The 21,276-nt window shown below is 46.6% G+C and overlaps 1 protein-coding gene across 1 annotated transcript in view; it reads right to left on the bottom strand.

Annotated features, from left to right (window-relative positions):
* The window catches only part of ANO6 (anoctamin 6), a 120,500-nt gene extending 119,856 nt beyond the window's left edge, over positions 1-644 (bottom strand). The window contains exon 1 of the mRNA XM_034769957.1: positions 390-644. Coding sequence (XP_034625848.1) covers positions 390-462 — 73 coding nt within the window. The 5' untranslated portion in view covers positions 463-644. The remainder of the gene's footprint in view (positions 1-389) is intronic.
* Between the last annotated feature and the right edge of the window lie 20,632 nt (positions 645-21,276).

Raw genomic sequence — 21,276 nt, 5'->3', positions numbered from 1 at the left:
AGGAGTACTTGTGGCACCTTAGAGACTAACAAATTTATTAGAGCATAAGCTTTCGTGGACTACAGCCCACTTCTGGGCTGTAGTCCACGAAAGCTTATGCTCTAATAAATTTGTTAGTCTCTAAGGTGCCACAAGTACTCCTGTTCTTCTTTTTGCGGATACAGACTAACACGGCTGTTACTCTGAAACCTGTCACTCTATTAAAGTTAATCGCAAGTAAGGGGCGCTTCCTCAGTGTGGGGTCAGGACTATCACCCTTTCCAACACGACCCCCCTCCACGTCTCTGTACTTAGCTCCAGGACTCCCCCTTCTATTTCTAGGGTGCCGGCTATTCATCTCGCTCCCAGCCAGCCGTGATCAAACTCTTACTGATCAAACTCTTACTTACCAACCTCCCCATCCTCTTCTTCTTCCTCCTCCTCCTCCACTTCCAGCAGCACGTCCTGGTTCTCCGCTGTCATCCTCCCGAAAGTTTTGTCCCCCCTTTGTACCGACTCGGCCTCGCACACAAGTTCGGTCCTTTCCCTGGAGCAGGGTCTCGCGCGAAGCCTTCCTAGCAGGACCGAAAGCCAAGCCCAGCTCCGCTCGCTAGGTCCCAGCCGCGCAGCAGCGAGCTCTGGCTGGGCGGGGCAGGAAAAGGGAGGACGCCTGGGGAGGCTAGATTCGTACAGAGCCAAGGACGGGCAGGGCTGCAACCTCCACCCTCCTAGCGAGCGTTACTCAAGGGGGAGAGTCTCTCGTTGCCTTAGAGACAGGACAGCAGAAGGGGAAGCAGTGACTAGCCAATCCTCCCCTTTTTGTGCAACGCCCGGACAGCCCGAGTCTGACACCTTCTCCCTCCCCACCCGTGCCAAAGCAGAGACACCTCCCAGCTTCCAGAGCCCGAGCACTGACTCTGACTGCCGCAGGGCACGTGGTTTCACTTTCTAGCACCTAGGGTTATCCCACCGCTGGCTGAGGGGCAAGGGAAGGTCTCCCACTGAAATTCTGGTGGGCCTATTGCCACACTGAGTCCTGCCCTTTCCTGTGTTCTGAGCACAGATACGGGCAGAAAAGGAGTTAACCAATGCCCGTACAGCATCAGCCCCAGACAGCATCAGCCAGTTCTTCCTCCCTGGGTTGGATGTTTATGAAGTTGTTTTCAAAGTGGTAGCCAGGGCAACGGTCATGATGTGTTTAAAGTTTAACGCCTTGCTTTGAAAAAGTAAGAGTAAAGGTGGCCAATTTCTAACTACACCTCTACCCCGATATAATGCGGGTTCACATACAACTTGGTAAAGCTCTGACACGCTGCTCTGAGCAGCATGTTAAGGGTGCCAGGCCAGGGCTGAGGGGTTGGGTAAGGGGCAGAGTGTCTCAGGGGCAATCGGGGGCGCCTCCCCCCCCCCCAGGGTCTAGGAGGCAGGAGCTGTGGGGGGGGGGGCAATTTTGGGGGCCCCGCAGTCCCAGAGTGGCCTGGGGGATTAGCGGGGGCCCAGGAGCAGCCTGCTCCACTTCTCTTGCCCTGGCCCCAGCCATGTCGTTCAGGGGAGGGGGCTTGGGGGAAGGGATCCCCCCCCCGCACTCACCGGCAGTGGCAGAAGCGGAGCAACCCAGCCCCAGCCCGCTCCATTCCGCCAGCTCCCAGCCGCGTCGCTCCACTTCCCGCGGCAGGTGAGTGCTGGTCCTTTCCCCAGCCCCCCCTCCCGCCCCCGCAACACGGCTGGGGCCAGGACAAGGAAAGCGGAGTGGGCTAGGGCTGCGTCGCTTCGCTTCCCGCCGCAGGTGAGTGTGGGGGGCGTCCTTTCCCCAACCTACACGCACTCACCGTCAGTGGGAAGCGGAACAGCCCGCCCCCAGCCCGCTCTACTCTGCCAGCTCCCAGCATCGGCGTTCCGCTTCCCGCCGCAGGTGAGTACAGGGGGCATCCTTTCCCCAACCTCCCCGCACTCACCAGCGACGGGAAGCGGAGCGCTGTGGCTAGGAGGTGGCGGAGTGGAGTGGGCTGAGGCCACGTTGCTCCACTTCCCGCTGTTGCTGATGAGTGCCTGTCAGGGGGCGGGGTGTGTGAATAGGGGTCGGAGCAGTCAGGGGACAGGGAGCAGGGGGATTGGGTAGGGGGTGAGGTCCTGGGGGTGATTAGGGACAGGGGTCTCTGGAGGGGGTGGTCAGGGAACAAGGAACAGGGGGGCCAAAGCAAGTTTGATATAACGTAGTCTCACCTATAATATGGTGAGATTTTTTGTCTCCGAAGGACTGCGTTATATCGGGGTAGAGGTGTAGCAAATTGCGACCCACATAGCCATAAAACAAAAGTGTGTGTAACAAACATGGCCACATACATGCTAACCCTTCAGCCATTGCCACTGTACTGAAGACTGTGGATTTTATAGACTGTGGCCTATGCTGAAATTGGTCAGATTCCCATTAGGTATGAGTATTCCTTATTTCTATGGGAGTAGCATACAGAGGTCCAAGTCAGAATCTGGGTCCTGTTAGCTAGGCGCTATATCACTGAAGACAAGGTTCCCACCCCAAAGAAAGATTATGGGGCTTGTCTTCACTGCACTGTTGGCTCAAGCCAGAACTGAAGTTTTGCTCCTAACCCAACTCCTGTCCACACAAACAAATCTCTGGCTTGAGTAGTACTTTAAACTTGAGCTAACTGGCCACCGTGTCAGGGTATGAGTGCTGAAGCTCCACTGCCACTGATGCCGAAGCTAGTAAATGCTGCGGGGGTGCAAAAGATCAAGTTACAGCAGCTCATCTGCTAATCCAGTCACTCTGGGTATGGCTGCTTTGAAGTGTGGTCACTCTAAGGACTTGACTACACAGAGACAGAACCTGGCAAGTGCAGGTGTGAATCTACAGCACACTAGTTTGCCACATTGACCCTGCTACCGCACACTAATAGTTCTGCAGTACACCTACTCTTAGTGCGGTAGCACTATTAACAGCCAGTTAGTGCATGGCAAGCTAGTCTACTGTGGCTTCATACCCTGGCTAGTTGTGCACTAAGGGTATGTCTAAACTGCAGTTAGACATCTGCAGCTGGCCTGTGCGAGCTGACTCACGCTTGGGCTGCAGGGCTGTTTAATTGCCCTATACACTTTCTAGGAGTGGACCTTGGTAAGTTTTCCTCATGGATAGTTCCTTCAGGATAGTTTGCGCACATTAGTTACCCAGAGGTAAAAAATACATCCATTTAGCAGTGAAGACTAGGCCTCACACTTCTCTGAGGCTTGTCCACACTACAAAGTTTTGTCAGCACAGCTGTGTTGGCTAGGAGTGTGAAAAAAATCACACCCGAAGCCAACATAGCTATGCTGCCAAAAGCCCTAGTGCAGGGTTTCTCAACCCGTGGGTCGGGACCCAAAATTGGATCACCAGAATGTTTCAAAGGGTCATGTGGCAGCTCCTATGGCTCCTGCCCCATGGTGCTGGCTGGGCTGCCGGCTCAGCCCAGCAGACACAGGCTCCAGGCACTGCAACCTCTGGGGTCCCAGCAGGGCCAGGCAAGCAAGTGCTTGGGGCGGCCACTCCGGAGAGGGGCGGCACGTCCAGCTATTCGGCAGCAATTCGGCGGACGGTCCCTCATTCCCGCTCGGAGTGAAGGACCTCCCGCCGAATTGCTGCCGCAGATCGCAATCGTGGCTTTTTTTTTTTTGGCTGCTTGGGGCAGCCAAAACCCTGGAGCCGGCCCTGGGTCCCAGTGCCACTCCGGTTTGGCCACACTGTCATGATGAGGAGAGCCCGGGTAGGCCAAATCTGAATGAGAGTCACTGCAACCCCATGAGTAGGGCCGTACCAATTCACGGTCCATTTTGGTTAATTTCACAGTTATAGGATTTTAAAAATCATAAATTTCATGATTTCAGCTATTTAAACCTCAAATTTCATGGTGTTGTAATTGTAGGGATTCTGACCCAAAAAGGAGTTGTGAGTGGGGTGGAGGAGGGGAGGGGAGGTGTCACAAGGTTATTGTGTGGGTGGGGGTGGGTTGCGGTACTGCTACCCTTACTTCTGCTCTGCTGCTGGTGGCAGTGCTGCCTTCAGAGCTGGGCAGCTGGAAGGGGGTGGCTGCTGGCTGGGAGCCCAGCTCCGAAGCCAGAGCCTCAGTGCCAGGTTTACAATGGTGCCATGGAGCCAGGCCCATGCTCAGAAGGGGCCCTGTCCTACTCCACTTACACTGTGCCCCGAGACCCCACTCCTCCCCCTGCCTACCACTTGCTCCTCTCGGCCTGCCTGCCAGCTGGCCAAGTGCTCCTCTCTGCCCCCAGCCCCACCCCCTGCTCCTCTCTGCCCCCTGGCAGGACCCCAATGCACCTCTGGCTCCAGGCCTGTGGGGCCCCGTCTGTCTCCCCAGAGTTGAGCTGCCTGGCACTGGTGCAGAAGCCTAGTCAGTCTCAGCCTGAGGCGAGGGAACACAGTGGGCGTGGAGGGGCTTGGCTGGGCCCCTCCAGGCAAGTGCGTCCTAACCAGCAGGGGCAGGCCTTAGCCTGGCTGATTGCACCATTCCTGAAAGGACAGAGCGATTCCTGGCCCTGGGACCAGCCCTGGCTGCGCTGCCGGCTCAGCCCGACAGACACAGTCACCTCCCAGCAGGGCTGGAAAGTGTAGCCGGGAGGCAGGGCTTGGGGGAGTGGGTCTCTGGGGAGTTTTGGGGGGGTGCTGGGCTGTGAGGGGGTGGGGAAGATGTGTGTGTTGGGACAATAGGGATTGGAGGTTCTGTGCGGGGTGCTGGGCAGTTGTGGTGGGGCTGTGGGCAGGGGAGTGCTGGGCAGTGGTGGTGTTGTGCAGGGCGCTGTGCATTTCTTGCGGAGGTTGCGGGGGGCGCTGGGCATAGTGGGTCCAGAGGGGCTCTGATCATAGGGAGTCGGGGGGGTGTTGGGTGGGGGGCTCTGTGGCGTGGGATAGGCCCGCCCCCCCACCGAGGAGAAGGGGCATGCTGGCATCACAGGGCCACTGTGCATCTGGCAACTTCCAGTTCGTAAATAGTGCCCTCGCACTGGGCTGGGCGGAGTGGAGCCGCCCCTGCCATGCCATGCCCCTGGCTGGCCCCCCCATGCCGTGCTCCATTGCCTCAATGGGGGCCCACAAATATGTTTGGCTCCAGACCCACAAAAGTTTAATCCGGCCCTGCAGAGCCGCCGCCAGCAGCAGCACAGAAGTAAGCATGGCATGGTATGGTATTGCCACAGTTACTTCTGTGCTGCTGCTGGTGGGGTGCTGCCTTCAGAGCTCAGCGCCTGGCCAACAGCCGCCACTCTCCAGCCACCCAGCTCTGAAGGCAATGCAGAAGTAAGGGTGACAATAACCTTGCAACCCCCCTGCAACTCCCTTTTGGGTCAGGACCCCCAATTTAAGAAATACTGGTCTGCCCTGTGAAATCTATATAGTATAGGGTAAAAGCACACAAAAGACCAGATTTCACGGTCCGTGATGCATTTTTCATGGCTGTGAATTTGGTAGGGCCCTACCCATGAGCCGGGTCACAACTCCATTCACACAAATTTGGTCGTCAGGGGAAACCTGAGCGGCACCGTAACCACAGAGGTTGCAATTCTGAGTGGAGAGCCAAGCCCAGCCAGCCCCACAGCACAGGAGCCGCCTCTGTGGGTTGCATGAGGGGCAGAACCGAACTGGAACCACCCTAGGGCAGGGCTGTGACCAGGGCAGGGCAAGCAGGGCAGCTGTCCAGAGCACAAAAGCCGCATGGGTGGCTCGGGTCGGTGACACCAGGCAGCTTGGGTCAGCTTCGGGTGACAAGCACAGGAGCTCAGGGGACAGTGGTGGGGCTCATGGAGGGAGTACTACCTCCACCTCCGACTCACTTCAGTGGGCCACCCAGTCTGCCTGGGTTGAGGGAGGGGGGCGCAACCAAAAAATCTGGAAGGGCACATGACCCCATGTGCACCTCCTCACACACACACACACACACTGTCTTTGTTATGGGGCACAAATATGCTTGCTCACCCCGGGCACTAAAATGCCTAATTATGGCTTTGTCCCAGGACCTCCACCCCCAGACTATTTACTGGGTCACGACAGGCCATAAACATTTACAAATGGGTCCTGAGCCCGAAAACGTTAAGAACCACTGCCCTAGTATATACACAGTTATACCAAGAAAAGGGTCCTTTTGCCAATATAGCTTATGTTGTTTGAGAAGGTGGTTTACCTATACCAGCAAAATACTGTAACTTCTTTTATCCATATAACCTGCACCACCACTAGGCGGCGATAGCAGCATAGCTATTGATGTAGCTATGCTGGCAAAGCACTTGTAGTGTAGCTAAGCCCTCCTACATGGAGTAATTTCAGTGTACTAACCCGAGTTAACGGTTGCAATGAAGACAAGCCTTGTATAGAAGTAACATGTTTCTTTAGCTCTTGGAACATTATCTCCTTGTAACTTGTAAGCTGCCTGCTGCAGTCAGTCTTGCTAAACTTTAACTTGGGGAAGGATGCTCCCTTGGTTAGATGAATTTGAAGGCAGTTTAAAGCTGGGACCCCTACAATGTAAAAATCATACATTGTAAACAAACACTTATTTATTTTCTTAATAGTATCTTAGATTATTAAAAGGGAAATGAGTATAAAAAGCAATTTACTTGGCACTATGACTGCTCACTTTTTGCATTTCCACTTGTACATTTTGTTTTTGCTTGTAGCCACTTTCATACCATTAGTACTGCTGTGATTAGATTTCAAGCTCTGCAAGGAACTTTCATTTGCTTAAACCCAACTGTTTCATTATGGTCTTAGGTTTGTAAAAGCTGTTTTGTTTTGTTTTTTAACAAAATCAAGCTATGGGCCAAATTTAAGTTGATAGTGTCCTTTTAAAAGTATTGTAACAAGTTCATAACCACCTTAAATTCCACGGTTGTCACAGATCTGTATACTCCTGTGACTCATATCTTCATGCCAACAGCAGAGAGAGATATCAGATTTTCTTATTCCAAAAGCAAAAGCCCTAAATACTAGAGCTAAAGGAGAATCTCAGTTTGATGTTTGCAGTATAGGGTCTATGACACAGTCAGTTCTAATTCTCTTCACTATAGTGCAGTGCTACACATACATACTAACAAGCTCATTGCAGTATCTCACTCTTGAGATAACATCTTTGTGTGTGTGTGTGTTTGACTGAGCCATTGAAAATCTCACTAATTTTTCTAAAATTTCAATTATTTATATTGTCTCAGCTGGCAAGCCCCGATCTGTTGTTTATTTAAAAACAAACAAATAGGCTAATTTGGGGGGGGGATAATATAATGATGTAAGGGCAGAAGTGGTACAAAAACTAAATATTCTTAGCAGGAGCCATTGCAAAGATTTTAAAAACTGACTAATGATTTTGGGTGCCTCCATTTTTGTTGAACATCCAATCTTTTGAAAATCAGGTAAGGTGCCCTTAAGTTGTCTCAGATTGGGCATCCAAAAATGGAGGCATGCAAAATCGCTGCACACTGAAAATGCTGGCCCTATGTATGTAAGGAAGGCCAGCAGGTGTAAAAAAGGAAACCCTATGCAAGAGAGGTGTTGTATTAGTTTAGATGGAATAAATGGATTGAAGGTGTTAATATTACCCAGTCCCCGCAATATTAAACAGAATTAAGCAAGATTCAAGGTTTGATACACAGAGCCCGCAGTCTGCTTAGTTCCATGACAAACACAGCATTACAAATCCTTTCAATCTGTTATTAAATATGAAGAAAACAAGTAAAAACAGTTACTTTACATTTCAAATGCTTTCAATAAGGCTTTCATTTTAACAACATTTTTTATTCTCATTCCTAGCTGGAGAGAGTTGGAAGAAAGTCTGGTGTTTCAAGAGCCCTTGGATCTGGTAGTTTGAAATTTAATTCACAGTCAATGCAGTAGCAGCGCTGAATTAAGGGGGTATTCTGTCAACGGGGGTGGGGAGGTTACCCCAAATGTTATTTCAGTAAAAGTCTGTTTTAGCAACTTAACCTTCAACAATTTAAAACAAACTTCATTTTTACGACTTTTGCTTTTTCTTAAAAAGATCTTTTAATTAAACCTTCAGAATTATTACCAATCACAGAAACTATAAACCTCATTATAAAAGAAAAAAAAATGAAACAAAGCATTTGTTAAAAGATTTCAAAAATTAGTAACTTTAAAACAATTGTTAACCCTATTTTTTTAAGGCAAAACATGAACCGTTTGTTTTGCATGCTTATTTCAACAAGCTCAAGACACGTAAGAATTTTAAAACAAACCTTGTTTTAAAATTCTGACTTTGAAAACAATTGCTTGTTTGCCAACCTGCGGGTTTCTGAGTATAATTAACCCTTTAGGCCCCATGTTGGGCTGCCAAAAATGTTTTAATTTAGACAGAATAAATGGGCCAAAGATGTTAACATAATCCAGTCACAGTCTGACATTAAACAGTGTTAAACAAGGTTCAGGGTTTACAGGTATACACAAGACCTCAGCTTGCTTAGTATCATGGCAAAAACACCATTAAAAATCCTATTACCTTTTATTAAAGATACAGAAAAGGAAAAACAGTTAAAGCATTTGAAATGTAGAGTATTAAGTAAGGCTTTCATTTTAACTACACTTTTTGTTTCCTTTCCCTTTAGCTGGAGAAAGTTTTAGAAGGAACCCGCCCCCCCACTCACCTTGTTTGGCAGTCTTCTTGATAGTATCAAAGATGGTAATAACTGTCCTTTTGGGGAATAGGGAAAAATTAGTTGAAATGGGCTGGAGCTGTCATTGCTGCTGTTATATCCAATCCAGTTAAATCTCCGGTGGTGTCTAGCACTGGTAGGGATGATGATTCATCTGGATCCCTCTCTCTGACCTGATCTGGTTAGGACATCCTTCAGGATAAGGTGGAAGAAGGCCCGGGGTCCCAGAAGATGATTGGGGATAGCAGCCGTGATAGTGAAGTTTGCTCCAGTAGCCTCCATCTGTTTCCCCCCTCCCCTTTCTTTAAGAATCCTGTGACAGGGTATACCAGGCCCTCTGAGGCCCCCTGCTGGAGGTCTCATGGTCCTACCTCATCACAGAAAAGGAGCAGTGAAGATGGGTCCTCCAGGCCAGCCTAGAGAGGCTGCAGGGAAGCAGCCAATCAGAATGCACCAGGCCCAGTTAAAAGGAGCTGCAGGACTGAGCAGCTCAGTGGCTGGCTGGGATCAAAAGTGTGGAGGACTAAAAGACTGTAGAACTCCATAGGTAAAGAGATGGGCAAAGCCCAGCTTAAGCAGGGCTGGGGCTGGGAAGCTATCCAGGTGCAGAGGCCTGGGAGAGAGAATGCTGATTAAAAAGGGGGGTGAGACTGTTAAATGCTCTCCAGGCAAAGAGGCTGAGTGAAGACCCTGTGAAATCAGGACAGAGACTGAGAAACTCTCCAGGCAAGGAGACCTGGGAGAGGCCCTGCTCAAACTGGAAATAGACAGAGAACCCAAGAAGAGGAAGGGGCTCTGTGGTAAGTGGCCCAAGGAATAGTAGCAGCAACCATTACAGGAAGCAGTATGTGGCTGCTATTTATAGGCTACCTGGGTTTGCACCTGGTATAATGGGTGGGCCTGGTCCCCTCCCCCCCCCAGCCACTGACAAGTGGCCTAAGCCCAGAGAAGGGGACAAGTTTCATTTAGAAGCCCAAGCACAGGGTGGTAGGATGGGACTGAAGACCCTCCAAGAGGGCCAACCATTTGTTGAACTTTGTTACCCCATGGTAGGGGACTGAAGTTAGAGTGACCTGGCTGGAGAGTTGAGACACCACAGAACTGCTAAAGGTCAAGAGTCTCCAGGGAGAAAGCCCTGGTGGCACAGCTCTATAACAGGGCAGGGACAGACTTAAAGCTAGCCCAGAAGGGGCTGAGAACTGAGCCCAGAGGCAGGCAAAAAATACAAACTAGAGCACAATTATAGTCCTTGTTGGCCCTTTGCACCTGGCCAACAGGAGGCGCTCACATGAGGTGAGTTTCCCAGTCACAGACTCCCAAAGGGAAAGGTGGGTGGAATAGCTGCCACACCCTTCCCCTCCCACCACACACACTATTTTGTCCACTAGTTAGGCCTAATATCTGACACCGCAAACTTGGTTAATTTCCACTTCAACACCTTCTGTTTTTATCAAGCATGAGTTTAACATAGTGCTAGATCATATCAATAGACTCTTTTGTTTAGACTAATTCAATCTTTCTGTCTCCTTTTTGTATTTTTCCTATCAACATTTATTATAGGTCAGGGTTCTCAAATTTCATTGCACTGTGACCCATTTCTGACAACGAAGTTACTACAATACAGACCCGTTTACGTGCGGATGGCGGGAGTCAAGCTATCACGACCGCGTGTTAACAGACTGCAGGTTAAGAGGGCCATGCTGAAATATCTTAAGATATCTATATATACATGTATAATTATCTAGAATTACATATGTATTCACAGCATCCCAAATACCTCAGGCCTATCCATTAACGGCGCTTTGCAAGAATATAAATTCAAATATGTAATCTAATAAAAAGATTACTACTACAACATAGGGGTGAAAATAACTCAGGACACTTACTGGTACGGGGCGGGGGTGGCTCTGGCCCCTGGCAGGGGCGGGGCCTGGGGTGGAAGGGGCGGGGCTAGAGGTCAGCATCCCCCAGCCAGCCCTTCCAGGCCGCCTAGTCCATGCTGCCCGGGGTTCCTGTGGCAATTTAAAGGGCACTGCAGTAGCGGCGTCCACAGCCCCAGGCTCTTTTAAATAGCCGGCCACGGGGAAGCTGCTCCCTTTGTTCCCCCTCCCCTGTCGGCAGCCGAGGGGGGTCAAAAGGAGCAGGGACCTTAAAGCGCTGCAGGGTCCTTTGCCGTGGCAGTGCTTCAAAGTTGCTGTGCTCCCTCTCCGGCCCAGCGCTGCCGCAGCAAAGGGCGTCCTTAAAGTGCTGCCCTTTTTGCCTCTCCTGTTGGTGGCCCTGCTGGTAGGGCCGCCGACGCGGGGGGAGAAAAGGGCAGCAACATTACAGCGCTGCTGCAGCAGCATTTTAAGGATGGGTCCTTTGCCGCGGCAGCGCTTTGAGGATCTTTAAAGCTTTTTAACTTTGCTGCCCCGTCCTCCCTGTGGGCGGTAAAGACGTATAACACATTTCTGCTCCACACTTCCTGTCGATTTCTATATATTTCTATAACTCACTAGTGAGTTAGTGAGCAAATCTGTAGCACTACAGAGCAAGTTCCTGTACCGCATGTTAACGAGTCTCGCGTGTTAAATAGGTAGCACTGGGAGGCATGGCGCTACTGTGCGTTAAGCAGATTCGTGCGAAAACGGGACGCGTGTAAACGGGTCTGTACTGTACATGACCCCAGGAGGAAGGCCGGACCCAGAGTCAGAGCCCTGCCGCTCCGGATGGGGCGAGAGAGGACAACAACCCGAGCCCCACTGTCCTGGGTGAGGGTGGAGCTCGGACTTCAGCCCTGGGTCCCAGCAAGTCTGATGCTGGCCTGGTGACCCCATTAAAATAGGGTTGTGACCCACCGTTTGAGAACTGCTGTTATAGGTTATTATGACATCTTATGAACTTGCACATACATTTCACAATTAATCTCACAATTAGAGCAAATTTGTAGGCCCAGTGATTACAACAGAGGAATGCTGGTCCACGGGGAGGACAGAAAGGAGTAAAAGCTGAAAGAGATCTGGCTGAGTGATGGTGGGGATGGAGAAGGGAAAAGGGCTGCACTTAATAAGGCGTGAGAGCTAGTGGTAGTGAGGATGAAGGGAAACAAGTTAGCGGAGATGGATATTGTGGGTTGGGTCAAAGCAACCTGGTGGCAAGAGTGGAAAGAAGGAGACCACTTTGAACCAGAACCTTCTTTTCTGCATCTGAGTATGAAGTTTCTCAGAGTACAGCCTGTTGTAGCTTACATTCATCCTTTGCTTTGCAGATCAGATAGGACAGTCTGCCCATGATATTATGATACGTAAGATGCTTGTAGTCTGCTAACCTTTCTGATAAACTTTTAATTTGAGCAACCTGGCAAAAACCGAGGCCATTTGTGTCAGAGGCCTCTTCTGCTCCCTCAGAGGATATGTCTACACTGCATCTGTGAGCAAGCCTCCCAGTCCAGGTTCACAAACATGTGTTAACTGGGTTCATGCTAGCACGCTAAAAATAGCTGTGTAGACATTGAATTGAGGTTGCTGCTTGGGCGATCAAGCTAAGGAGGCAAGAGGGGAGGTGGCTTGAGTCACAATGTCAAAACAGTGGCTAAACAGCTATTTTTAGTGCGTGAAGGTGCGTCTGTGGACCCGAGCTCAGAGGCTCATTCCCAGATGCAGTGTAGACATACCCAAAGAGCTATCAGTCTACCAGTAGTAAAGAGGCAGGCTTGGGAAGGGGTACATATCAGACTAGTATTAGAGCGGGCCAAACAATGAATATTTTTCATGAAACATTTGTTTTTATCAAAATTTTGAAATTTCAGTGTAAAAAAATTGAAATTCAGAATATTTTGACCAGCTCTGCCTAGCATTGACACAGCAGGGATCCACACACAAGTACCACTGTTTTTTTAAAAAAAAAAATACCGTATGAGGTCATCTGTGAACCCAGCATAGTAGAAACTTCCTATCTTGCACCCACAGACATACCAGTACTTGCACCAGTGTCATCAGGACCAGCACCAACACTTGAGATTGAGTGAGTGTCCGCTTCCCCTAAAGCGATCCATCATTAAAGAGCTGCGTGAGGGGACAAAGACTGTATTAGAGTGGAATCTGTATAGCACAGGAGACGTATCTTCTCCTGGGGCTCCTGTCTGTAGCATAGCAGCCTGGCATGTGAAAGGTACCACAACAGTATACTATGCTTGGTTATGTAGAGGAAGCACCTCTCCCTTTACTTCATTGCCATGGCCACTTCTTAGATTCTGCACTTCACTGAGCGGTGGAGCAGATTACACAGCACTTTGCTAGGAGAACTATGGACCAGCTCAGAACCACAGAGATCTCTCTACATGATTTCTGTGGATCTGCACACACTGCAGATGGTTGCAGCAGCATCTTCTCCTTAGTGTGTAATAACAAAGTCCCCTTTGCTCCAGAATACCATGTCACAAAATAAATGTGGGCTGCTGGTTAGGTCTTCTTCCAAAACAGAAGCAGAAAACAGTTTATTACAGAAAATGTTTGTGTAGCCAGTCACTGCACAAATGCAGTGTAAATACTTGGTGCTGTCTAATTCACAGGTGCTGCATCATTATTGCTAGTTGCATGTCCCTCACTGAATGAAAATAACATTGGGAAGCTGCAAGGTACGTTAATGGCATACAGAAAAGAGGAGCCTTTTACAGGCTGCTAGTCTCCACACAATAAGTTTCGGACTGGACCCTAATAAAAAAAAATGTAGCTAAAGGATCCATTCCTCCATCTTTGCTCTCCCCCATACATGTCTCTAATGTATCCCTTTCTGTAAAAACAGACTCTTTAAGCTTCACTCAGCCATTAAGTGCTGTACGTTCAGTTTCTCACACTACATTTGAATTACACTTACATTAAAGACAATGGGAGTGTGACTTAAATCCTACAAGATTCTTTGAAAATGTACGGGCATTTGTTTCTTAACTTTACATCTGTGGATGCAAATATTTCTATAGATATTCTTGGCAATGAATCAAAAGCCCAGCAGGCTGGTTATGTTACTTTTGTGAAATAGTTATTGAAAAGGTAGCAAACCAAGATGGGCGGGGGGAAATAAAGCAACAGCACCACCCAGCTGCAATCCCTTTGTCAAATAGATAACAACAGGAAATCTGTTAAATCAAATCTGGTTTTGTAAACCCTGGGCCAACATACAAAAGTCAGATACTGTGAGGATGAAGTGTTTAAAAAAATATCCTTTTCCTAACTCTGAGAAGGGCTGCTTTCAATTTTCTTTTTTTGTAATTAAAGCAATGCAAACCTGTTAACATTCCTGGCAAAAGAAGAAGTAGTGCAATGGAACTAGGTAGAACCAGTGGAAGAGTGTCGGGCTATTGCTGATGTGAGTAACAGGTTGCAGGACAAGGCCCATTTCTCCTCCTCCCCGCCCCTCCGCAAAAGATTACATGGTTACATTTTCCTTTTTCTCTTTGCAAATTCTGTCATGCGAGTACAGTGTGGGAAAGGTCATATGAACACTGGAAGCATTTATTTGTCAGATACTATACTTAGAGCTGCAAAATGATTTGTTATAATTCCCTGATCACAGCTGCTTAAATGCTTTTTAAATCCCATTTTTGGACTGAAATTATTGATGTTTGATTTCTGCTTACAAATTTAAGCAAAATCCTTTCAGACAGTTTCAAGAAGAGTGCGGAAAATGCACTTTTCCCCATTTAATAAAACAAAACACACATGAGTTTGCAACAGCCAAGGTTTGAAAAATGCTGTCCCAGAAATCTTATCTGAGGAATAGCAGTATATCTATCTAGGCACTTAGATGGCCCTTATCGCCACTGTAACTGAACACCTCACATTACCCCTGTGAGGTAAGGAAATATTATCTCCATTTTAGAGATGGGTGTACTGAAGCCAGGGTAGATAAGTGTAAACTTGGCAGGATTAGGGTTTTTGGCAAATGCTGGTAAAAGTCAATTTCACCATACATGCACAAACCAATGAAACACTATTTCTACTGATTATCAAAATTTACAGATAGGCAAGTTAAGAAAAATACTGCTTGAGAGCTTAGTTTGATTTAAGAATATTTACTTTGTATACTTCAATATGTGATGTTGACAAATTTTGTGTGTTAATGGTTATAAAGCTTCAACTTTTTGAATCTCAATGTCTACTGCAATTAATTGTCTGACCCTCCATAATTTTCTGCAATTGTTAAAATTTAAATGGATTACAAAAATTTTAAACCCCATAACTTTTTGCAGTTTTGAAAATCTAAATAAAAATAAACATTGATATTATCTGAAATTATACAAAAATAAAACTGAATTCTGCCAAGCCTAATTAAGTGATGTGCGTAGGTCACACAGGAAGTCTGTATCTGAGTTAGGCATTGCACCCATGTCTCCTGAGGCCAAGTCCCATGCTCTGGCCACTACCCCATTCTTCTCTATCATAGCCCTCATTTGGAGGAAATTAGCTCTGATTTGACAAAGCTATGACTATCTGAAAACCGCATGCTAGCCATCTAATATAAACTCAATGGGAGTGAAATTCACGCTGGCACAGAAGGCCTTTCTAACCACTGAAGCCCTACAGTGGGGCTCTGCGCCAAGGTGACTACTGCATACATTTTGTTATACAAATTGGAATAGTGAAGGCATTATATTGGTGTCTGTTAGCATCTGTAGGTCCTACAGAAAACTATAGGCTGAATATCCTCGACCTTACAAGGGTAACCTCCCTTGAGTTGGCAGACTGGTACAACATGACTTTGGAGCAGCATGTGATGATTCCCCAAATAATATCCTATTAGTTTTACTACCAGACTGTTCACTAACTCATGTCCATTGCCTACATCCCTGTAACTAATTTTCAGTTACTTGTTGTACAGTGCACCTTCAAAGAATACAGTAATACTTAATGTACAGTGATTGCCATCAAAACCTTGATTATTATTGCAGCAGGATTTTCAGTATTTGTGGTATTCCACATCCTAAATTCATGAATGCTACAATTACCATGGGAAAACATCTGTAATTGGCCGTAGTTAAAGGATACCAATCTAGATTAACACTTGGTCTGCTCTAGTGAGGCAAGTCTTGAGATAAACTGGGGGCTCAGATAATGTTTATGAAACCGTATCAATACTTACATAGTTGGAAGTCTGGACATGTTACATACCACAGTTGAAATCCTGACTCCACTGAAGTCAAAGAAGCTTTTGCTGTTGACTTCATAGGACCTGGATTTCACACAAGGTATAAATGGCTGACAACACTTCTAAGCTAAGAGACAAGTAAGAAGCCATCAGTGGGACAGATTCTATTCTCAGAACCAGCTCCCATTTTCTTCACTGAACTTTGGATCAGGCCCTTAGTTACAGCAGTGTAAATTGGGTGAAGCTCCACTAAAACCAATGGATTTAATTGGGATTTACACTGGTATAAATGAGATCAGAATTTTGTCCAAAATATTTAGATGATCCCTTAGGCCCTGATTCTCCTCACTTGTCCCTGTAGGACTTTCACAGGTCATCTTTGGTCCCACCCACCCAGACATTCACATCCTGGACTTGGTCTTTGGATTACATGTCAATACAGAGGATATTTAAACCCAGCCACTGTCTTGGACACCTCATTCAAGTACTGGTCAGAGCTCTCCCAGATCCCGTCCTACAAGAAAGACCAGAATTCCTGACTCTGCCATGAACCATCAAATTCCTAAGCACGCTAAAGTACAGCAGCACTTCATGTAAAGGACAGAATTGAGGATCTGCTGAATCATTACCACAGTACACTGGCTCCCAAATGGCTCTTCTCTCTCTAGCATCCCAACAGAACTCCTTGGGTTCCTGACACCCTGCACCAGGTGTAGAAAGAGGGACTGAAATATTAGTGCCAATGATATAAAACTACAGAGGATGCCAAGTCCCTCCCTAAAGAACTAACAAGAGTTGTAAAATGGTTAACTATCCCTGACTCCTTGCCTTCCACAGCAGAATCCAGCATCAAGTGCAGTAAAGAACTGTCATCCCACTGAACAGAAAAATATACATGCATTTGGGAAGGCTTCTCATCAAGCATGGATCCATTATGTCTCCACCAGCCAGTAAACAATCCACCTGCATTCCTAGAGTTCAGTGCATTCACTCTTCAAGGAGCACTGGACACTCTGAAGGAAACTCAACCTCCGAATCTGACTGCTACCTTTCCTGGTTGATGAGAGAGTCGTGAGCAACTGGTGCCACTCATGACTGAAACAGCGAATGCCTCATTTGGGAAAGGAATCTTCCCTTCCCCCTTCAAACATGCAATATCTAGCCAACACTGAAGAAACCCACCCCTAGGAAGATGGGATCTAGCTCACTACTGCCCAGCATCAGCCTTCTGTTCCTTAGCACGTTCATAGAGAAGCTAGCTAAAGTCCAACTACACAGTCATCTAACCAAAGCAATATCTTAGACCCAACATGATATGACTTCAGGCCTGGACATGGTATGAAAATGGCTTTGGTGGCACTGATGGATGGTCTCCTGCTGTCAATAGATGGAGGGGAGACATCCATCCTCATCCATTCTTCCTGGACCTCTTGTCAACATTCAGCACTATCGACCATGAGATACTATCTCTCCTGAGAGAGGTTGCAGGGGTTCAAGGGAATATGTTAAAATGGCTTAAGTCCTTTGTGGAGGGATGCACCCAAAGAATAGTGATGGGGGTGTAACAAACTGGGACTGTTCTTACTATGGTCTTTGAATGCTGACAGGGGTGCGTGGCTAGGGTAGTCTGCATTGGGGGATGGGAGACTGACCGATGGAGAATACCTGAGCATGTAACATGAGAACCCAGGAAGGGGTTAGAGGCCAGGTGACACCTTTGCCCGGGAAACTGAACAAAGGCTGTGGGAGGGGTCACTGAAGGGAGAGTTTCGGGAGCTGGCTGGTGAGATGGCTGGGAGGCAGACGGGGCTCTGACCTCCCAAGGGGGCTGGGGTGCCTTGGGACCCCAAGATGGACCTAACTGAGGGGGGTCCTGTTGTCTGTGCCTGCAAGACCTGTCTTGGACTGTGTTCCTGTTGTCTAAATAAACCTTCTGCTTTACTGGCTGGCTGAGAGTCATGGTGAATCGCAGGAAGCCGGGGGTGCAGGGCCTTGTGTCCCCCGTACTCCGTGACAGGGGGAAACTGCACTTCCACCTCTAGACTTGTGGAGCCTCACAAGGATCAATTCGCTCCGTGAACCTGGTTAACATCTGACCAGTTCACCTAGTGCTACATGTAGATGACATTGAAACAAGTGCTAGCCATACACAGATGATACAGAACTCCACATGCTATACCAGTACCACCAAGATGGCCCAGTGCTTGAACAAGATCAGCTCATGGATGAAGAACAGCTTGTTGATGCTGAGCCTAAGCATGACAGAGGTGATGCTGGTATGTAAAAAGAAAGCACTCTGAGAGTTTGCAGCCACTATGCAGCTTCCTTTGGTTGAAGACACCCACCCACAATTGGCCAAATTTAATCTTTAGTTTAAGTGCTCTTGGATTCCTTGCTGATACTAAACTCAATATATAGAGCAATATATAGGAGTAATGTTTTCTACATCTCCAGTTGGCAAAGAGACTTCATCCCATCCTGGCAGGTGATGAACTAGCCTCAACTATACATGTCTGTCACCTCCTGTCTGGACAACAATGCAATATAGCTGAGTTCTGAGCCAGCAACCCATAAAGTCTAAGTAGTACAGAATGTGGCAGTACATCTCCTCAGTAACATGGGCTACCATGAGGACATCAAACCTTCCTGTAGCTCACTACACTGGCTTCTCATATAATACTGAGATTAATTACATTAAGAATATAGAATTAAGTTCAACATCTCAGTCTTTATCATCAAGACACTGAATAGCCTAAGCCCAGGTTATTTAAAAGCTCTCCAGAAGCTCTAGACCAAGGAATGGACCCCAGTTCACCTGTAACAAGCTTCAATCACCTCCCCTAGTGGAAGAAATTATTTTGGGCATGTGACTAAGCCAGGCCGAGGAATATAAAAGAGAGAGAGGCCTGAGGTAGCATAGGGGGTTGTTGAAAAAGGAGCTGCTGAAGGAAAGAAATAAACTAGCACATAGGAAGGAGGGCCGTGCAACCCCTAAACTTGAGGGATGAATTAGTCTGGGGAGAGCAGGACTTAAAGCCTCAGTCCTAGGAAGGAGGGCTAAGACCCTAAACCTGAGGGATAAGCAGGAAGGCACCTTTATAGGAGCTGATTGACTTTGAATAAATTAAACCACAAGAGAAGGGGAATGTTGTTTCAAAGACCTTGGGTATGACTGGATTGTTCTGAGGGAACTCAGAGGGGAAGAAAGGTAGAATGTCTTTAGGGTGACCCCAGGCCACAAGGGATGATGTTGGGTGGTGACAGCCCTACCATGGGTGCTGATTTACAGAAAATTGTGTATTTTAAACTATCCACATTAGGTATCAATGAGAGCTCCTGTCCTCTTATGAATAAAATCAGATCGATAGAAAATAAATACAAAACCAAACTTTTAATCAGTTACAAGTAGTTCCCACAAACACATCTAATTATATTGGAGCTTGACGCATCAAAAATATCAAAACTAATAAAGGAAATGCTAAGGGAATGTAATTTATTACATTTTGTCCCTACTTGTATATTTCACAGTGCTCAGTTGTGCACTTCCAATCTGCAGTTCTAGAGACAATGTATTTCTAAGAGTCTGAATAGAATTCACTTCCTGCCATCAGGTGCTTTTGTCTCTTTCAGTGTTTCAGTGATAGGCAAAGAGTGGGGCATTAAAGGAAATTACAATTACTATCTTAAAAAACAAACCATAAACCCATGCAGTTCCAGTATTTTTCTTTCACTTTAGTCTTGTTTCCTACTGTATTTAAGACTTACTCTTGCATACAATTTTCAGTCTGTGATAACAGCTTCAAACTTTTGCCCTCTATTGAAGGTAATTGGTAATAACAATTACCAATAAAATGAGTTACAGTATGTAAATAGAGGGTATACATTGATTTTTAGATTAGTGGTGTATGTAATTACTGCTTGTAGGAAACCTCATGAGCACTGCCAAATCTTCTATTGGCTGTACCTACATGTTCATTTAACCTCCTTCTCTGTCTGTCCTTATTGCAGGACCTGGGCATTATAATCCTATGGTAATCTTTTCATTTTATACTTTGGGAGTGTTTAATACAATTGTTTTAGTGATTATCAAAAATGATGGCCTATTTAAATCCTGGAATGGTGGATTCATTGTTTTAATAGCCTCAACAACAACAACAAAAACTTTAACGGTTCAATATACCTGAATTTCAATGACTTAATGGGGTTGTTTGTTCAGATTTAGTACAATTAGTAAGATATATCTCATTTACAGCATCCTATATTAGATATTTGTTTTATTACTCTTCAATTCTACTTAGAAAAGACAAGGTCACTCAAAATCTGCATATCCTTAACACGGGCTCCCCAAAGTAACTCAATTAAATCTTACCAACTAAGAAGAGTGACAGCTCTGTTACACTACTGAAATCCAGTGAGACTATATTTGTATCACTGAAAATGGATTTTGGCCCAGTGTTTTGAAAAGAGACGAACAGCCAAATTCAGTGCTGACTTGAACCTATGTAATTTTACTGAAGTAATTTGGGTTTCCTATGTGAATCAGTAGTAGAAACCACAATGTTGCTTAATATACAAATGAACTTCTTTTACTTCAATGGAAGTTCATAGATTTTTTTTTTAAGGCTAGAAGAAATCATTGTAATAATCAAGCTTGACCTCCTGCATAACATAGAACCTCCCCCAGTAATTTCTGAATCAAGGATGTAACTTCTGTTTGAGCTATTTTCTGTTTGAGTTTGTATAGGGCTTGTCTTCACTACTGGGGAGATCAATGCTGCTGCAATCGATGTAGCGGGTGTCAGTTTAGAGGGTCTAGTGAAGACCCGCTACATCAATGGCAGAGTGTTCTCCAGTTGACTCTGGTACTCCAGCTCCCCGACAAGAGTAAGGTAAGTCAACTGGAGTGCGTCTCCTGTCGATGCAGCACAGTGAAGACACTGGGGTAAGTTGACCTCAGCTGTGTCAACTCCAGCTATGTTATTCACGTAGCTGGAGTAGCGTAACGTAGGTTGACTTACTCCGGTAGTGAAGACAAGCCCTTAGAAAAATATCCAGTCTTGATTTAAAGACTTCAAGTGATGGAGAATCCCCCCACAACCCTACGTAAGTTGTTCCAATGAGTAATTACCTCACTCTTAAATAAAATTGCACCATATTTCTGATTGAATTTGTTTAGCTTCAGTATCTAGCAAGAGGATCTTGTTGTACCTTTTTACGGCTAGAATAAAAAGCTGTCAACTATCAGAAATCTCTTCCATATAGGTACTTTTAGACTGTCACCTCTTAACCCTCTTTTGCATAAACTAAATAGATCGAGCTTCTTTAGTCTCTCATTATGAGACATGTTTTCCAGATCTCAAATCATGTAGTTCTTTTCTTAACCCTTTCCAGCTGTGTGGAGTTGTATTAGGAGTATCTGAGGGAAGAACTGGTTCCAAAGACTCCCTGGGCTAGATTCATGAAGGAACTCAGGTGTGGGGATGCTGACTTTTAGGTGTCTAGAAATCTCTGGGA

This window comes from Trachemys scripta, chromosome 1 (genome assembly GCF_013100865.1).
Source record: "Trachemys scripta elegans isolate TJP31775 chromosome 1, CAS_Tse_1.0, whole genome shotgun sequence".
NCBI lineage: Eukaryota > Metazoa > Chordata > Testudines > Emydidae > Trachemys > Trachemys scripta.
Note: the sequence above shows the minus strand (reverse complement) of the source record. Positions and strands in the feature narration are given on the sequence as shown.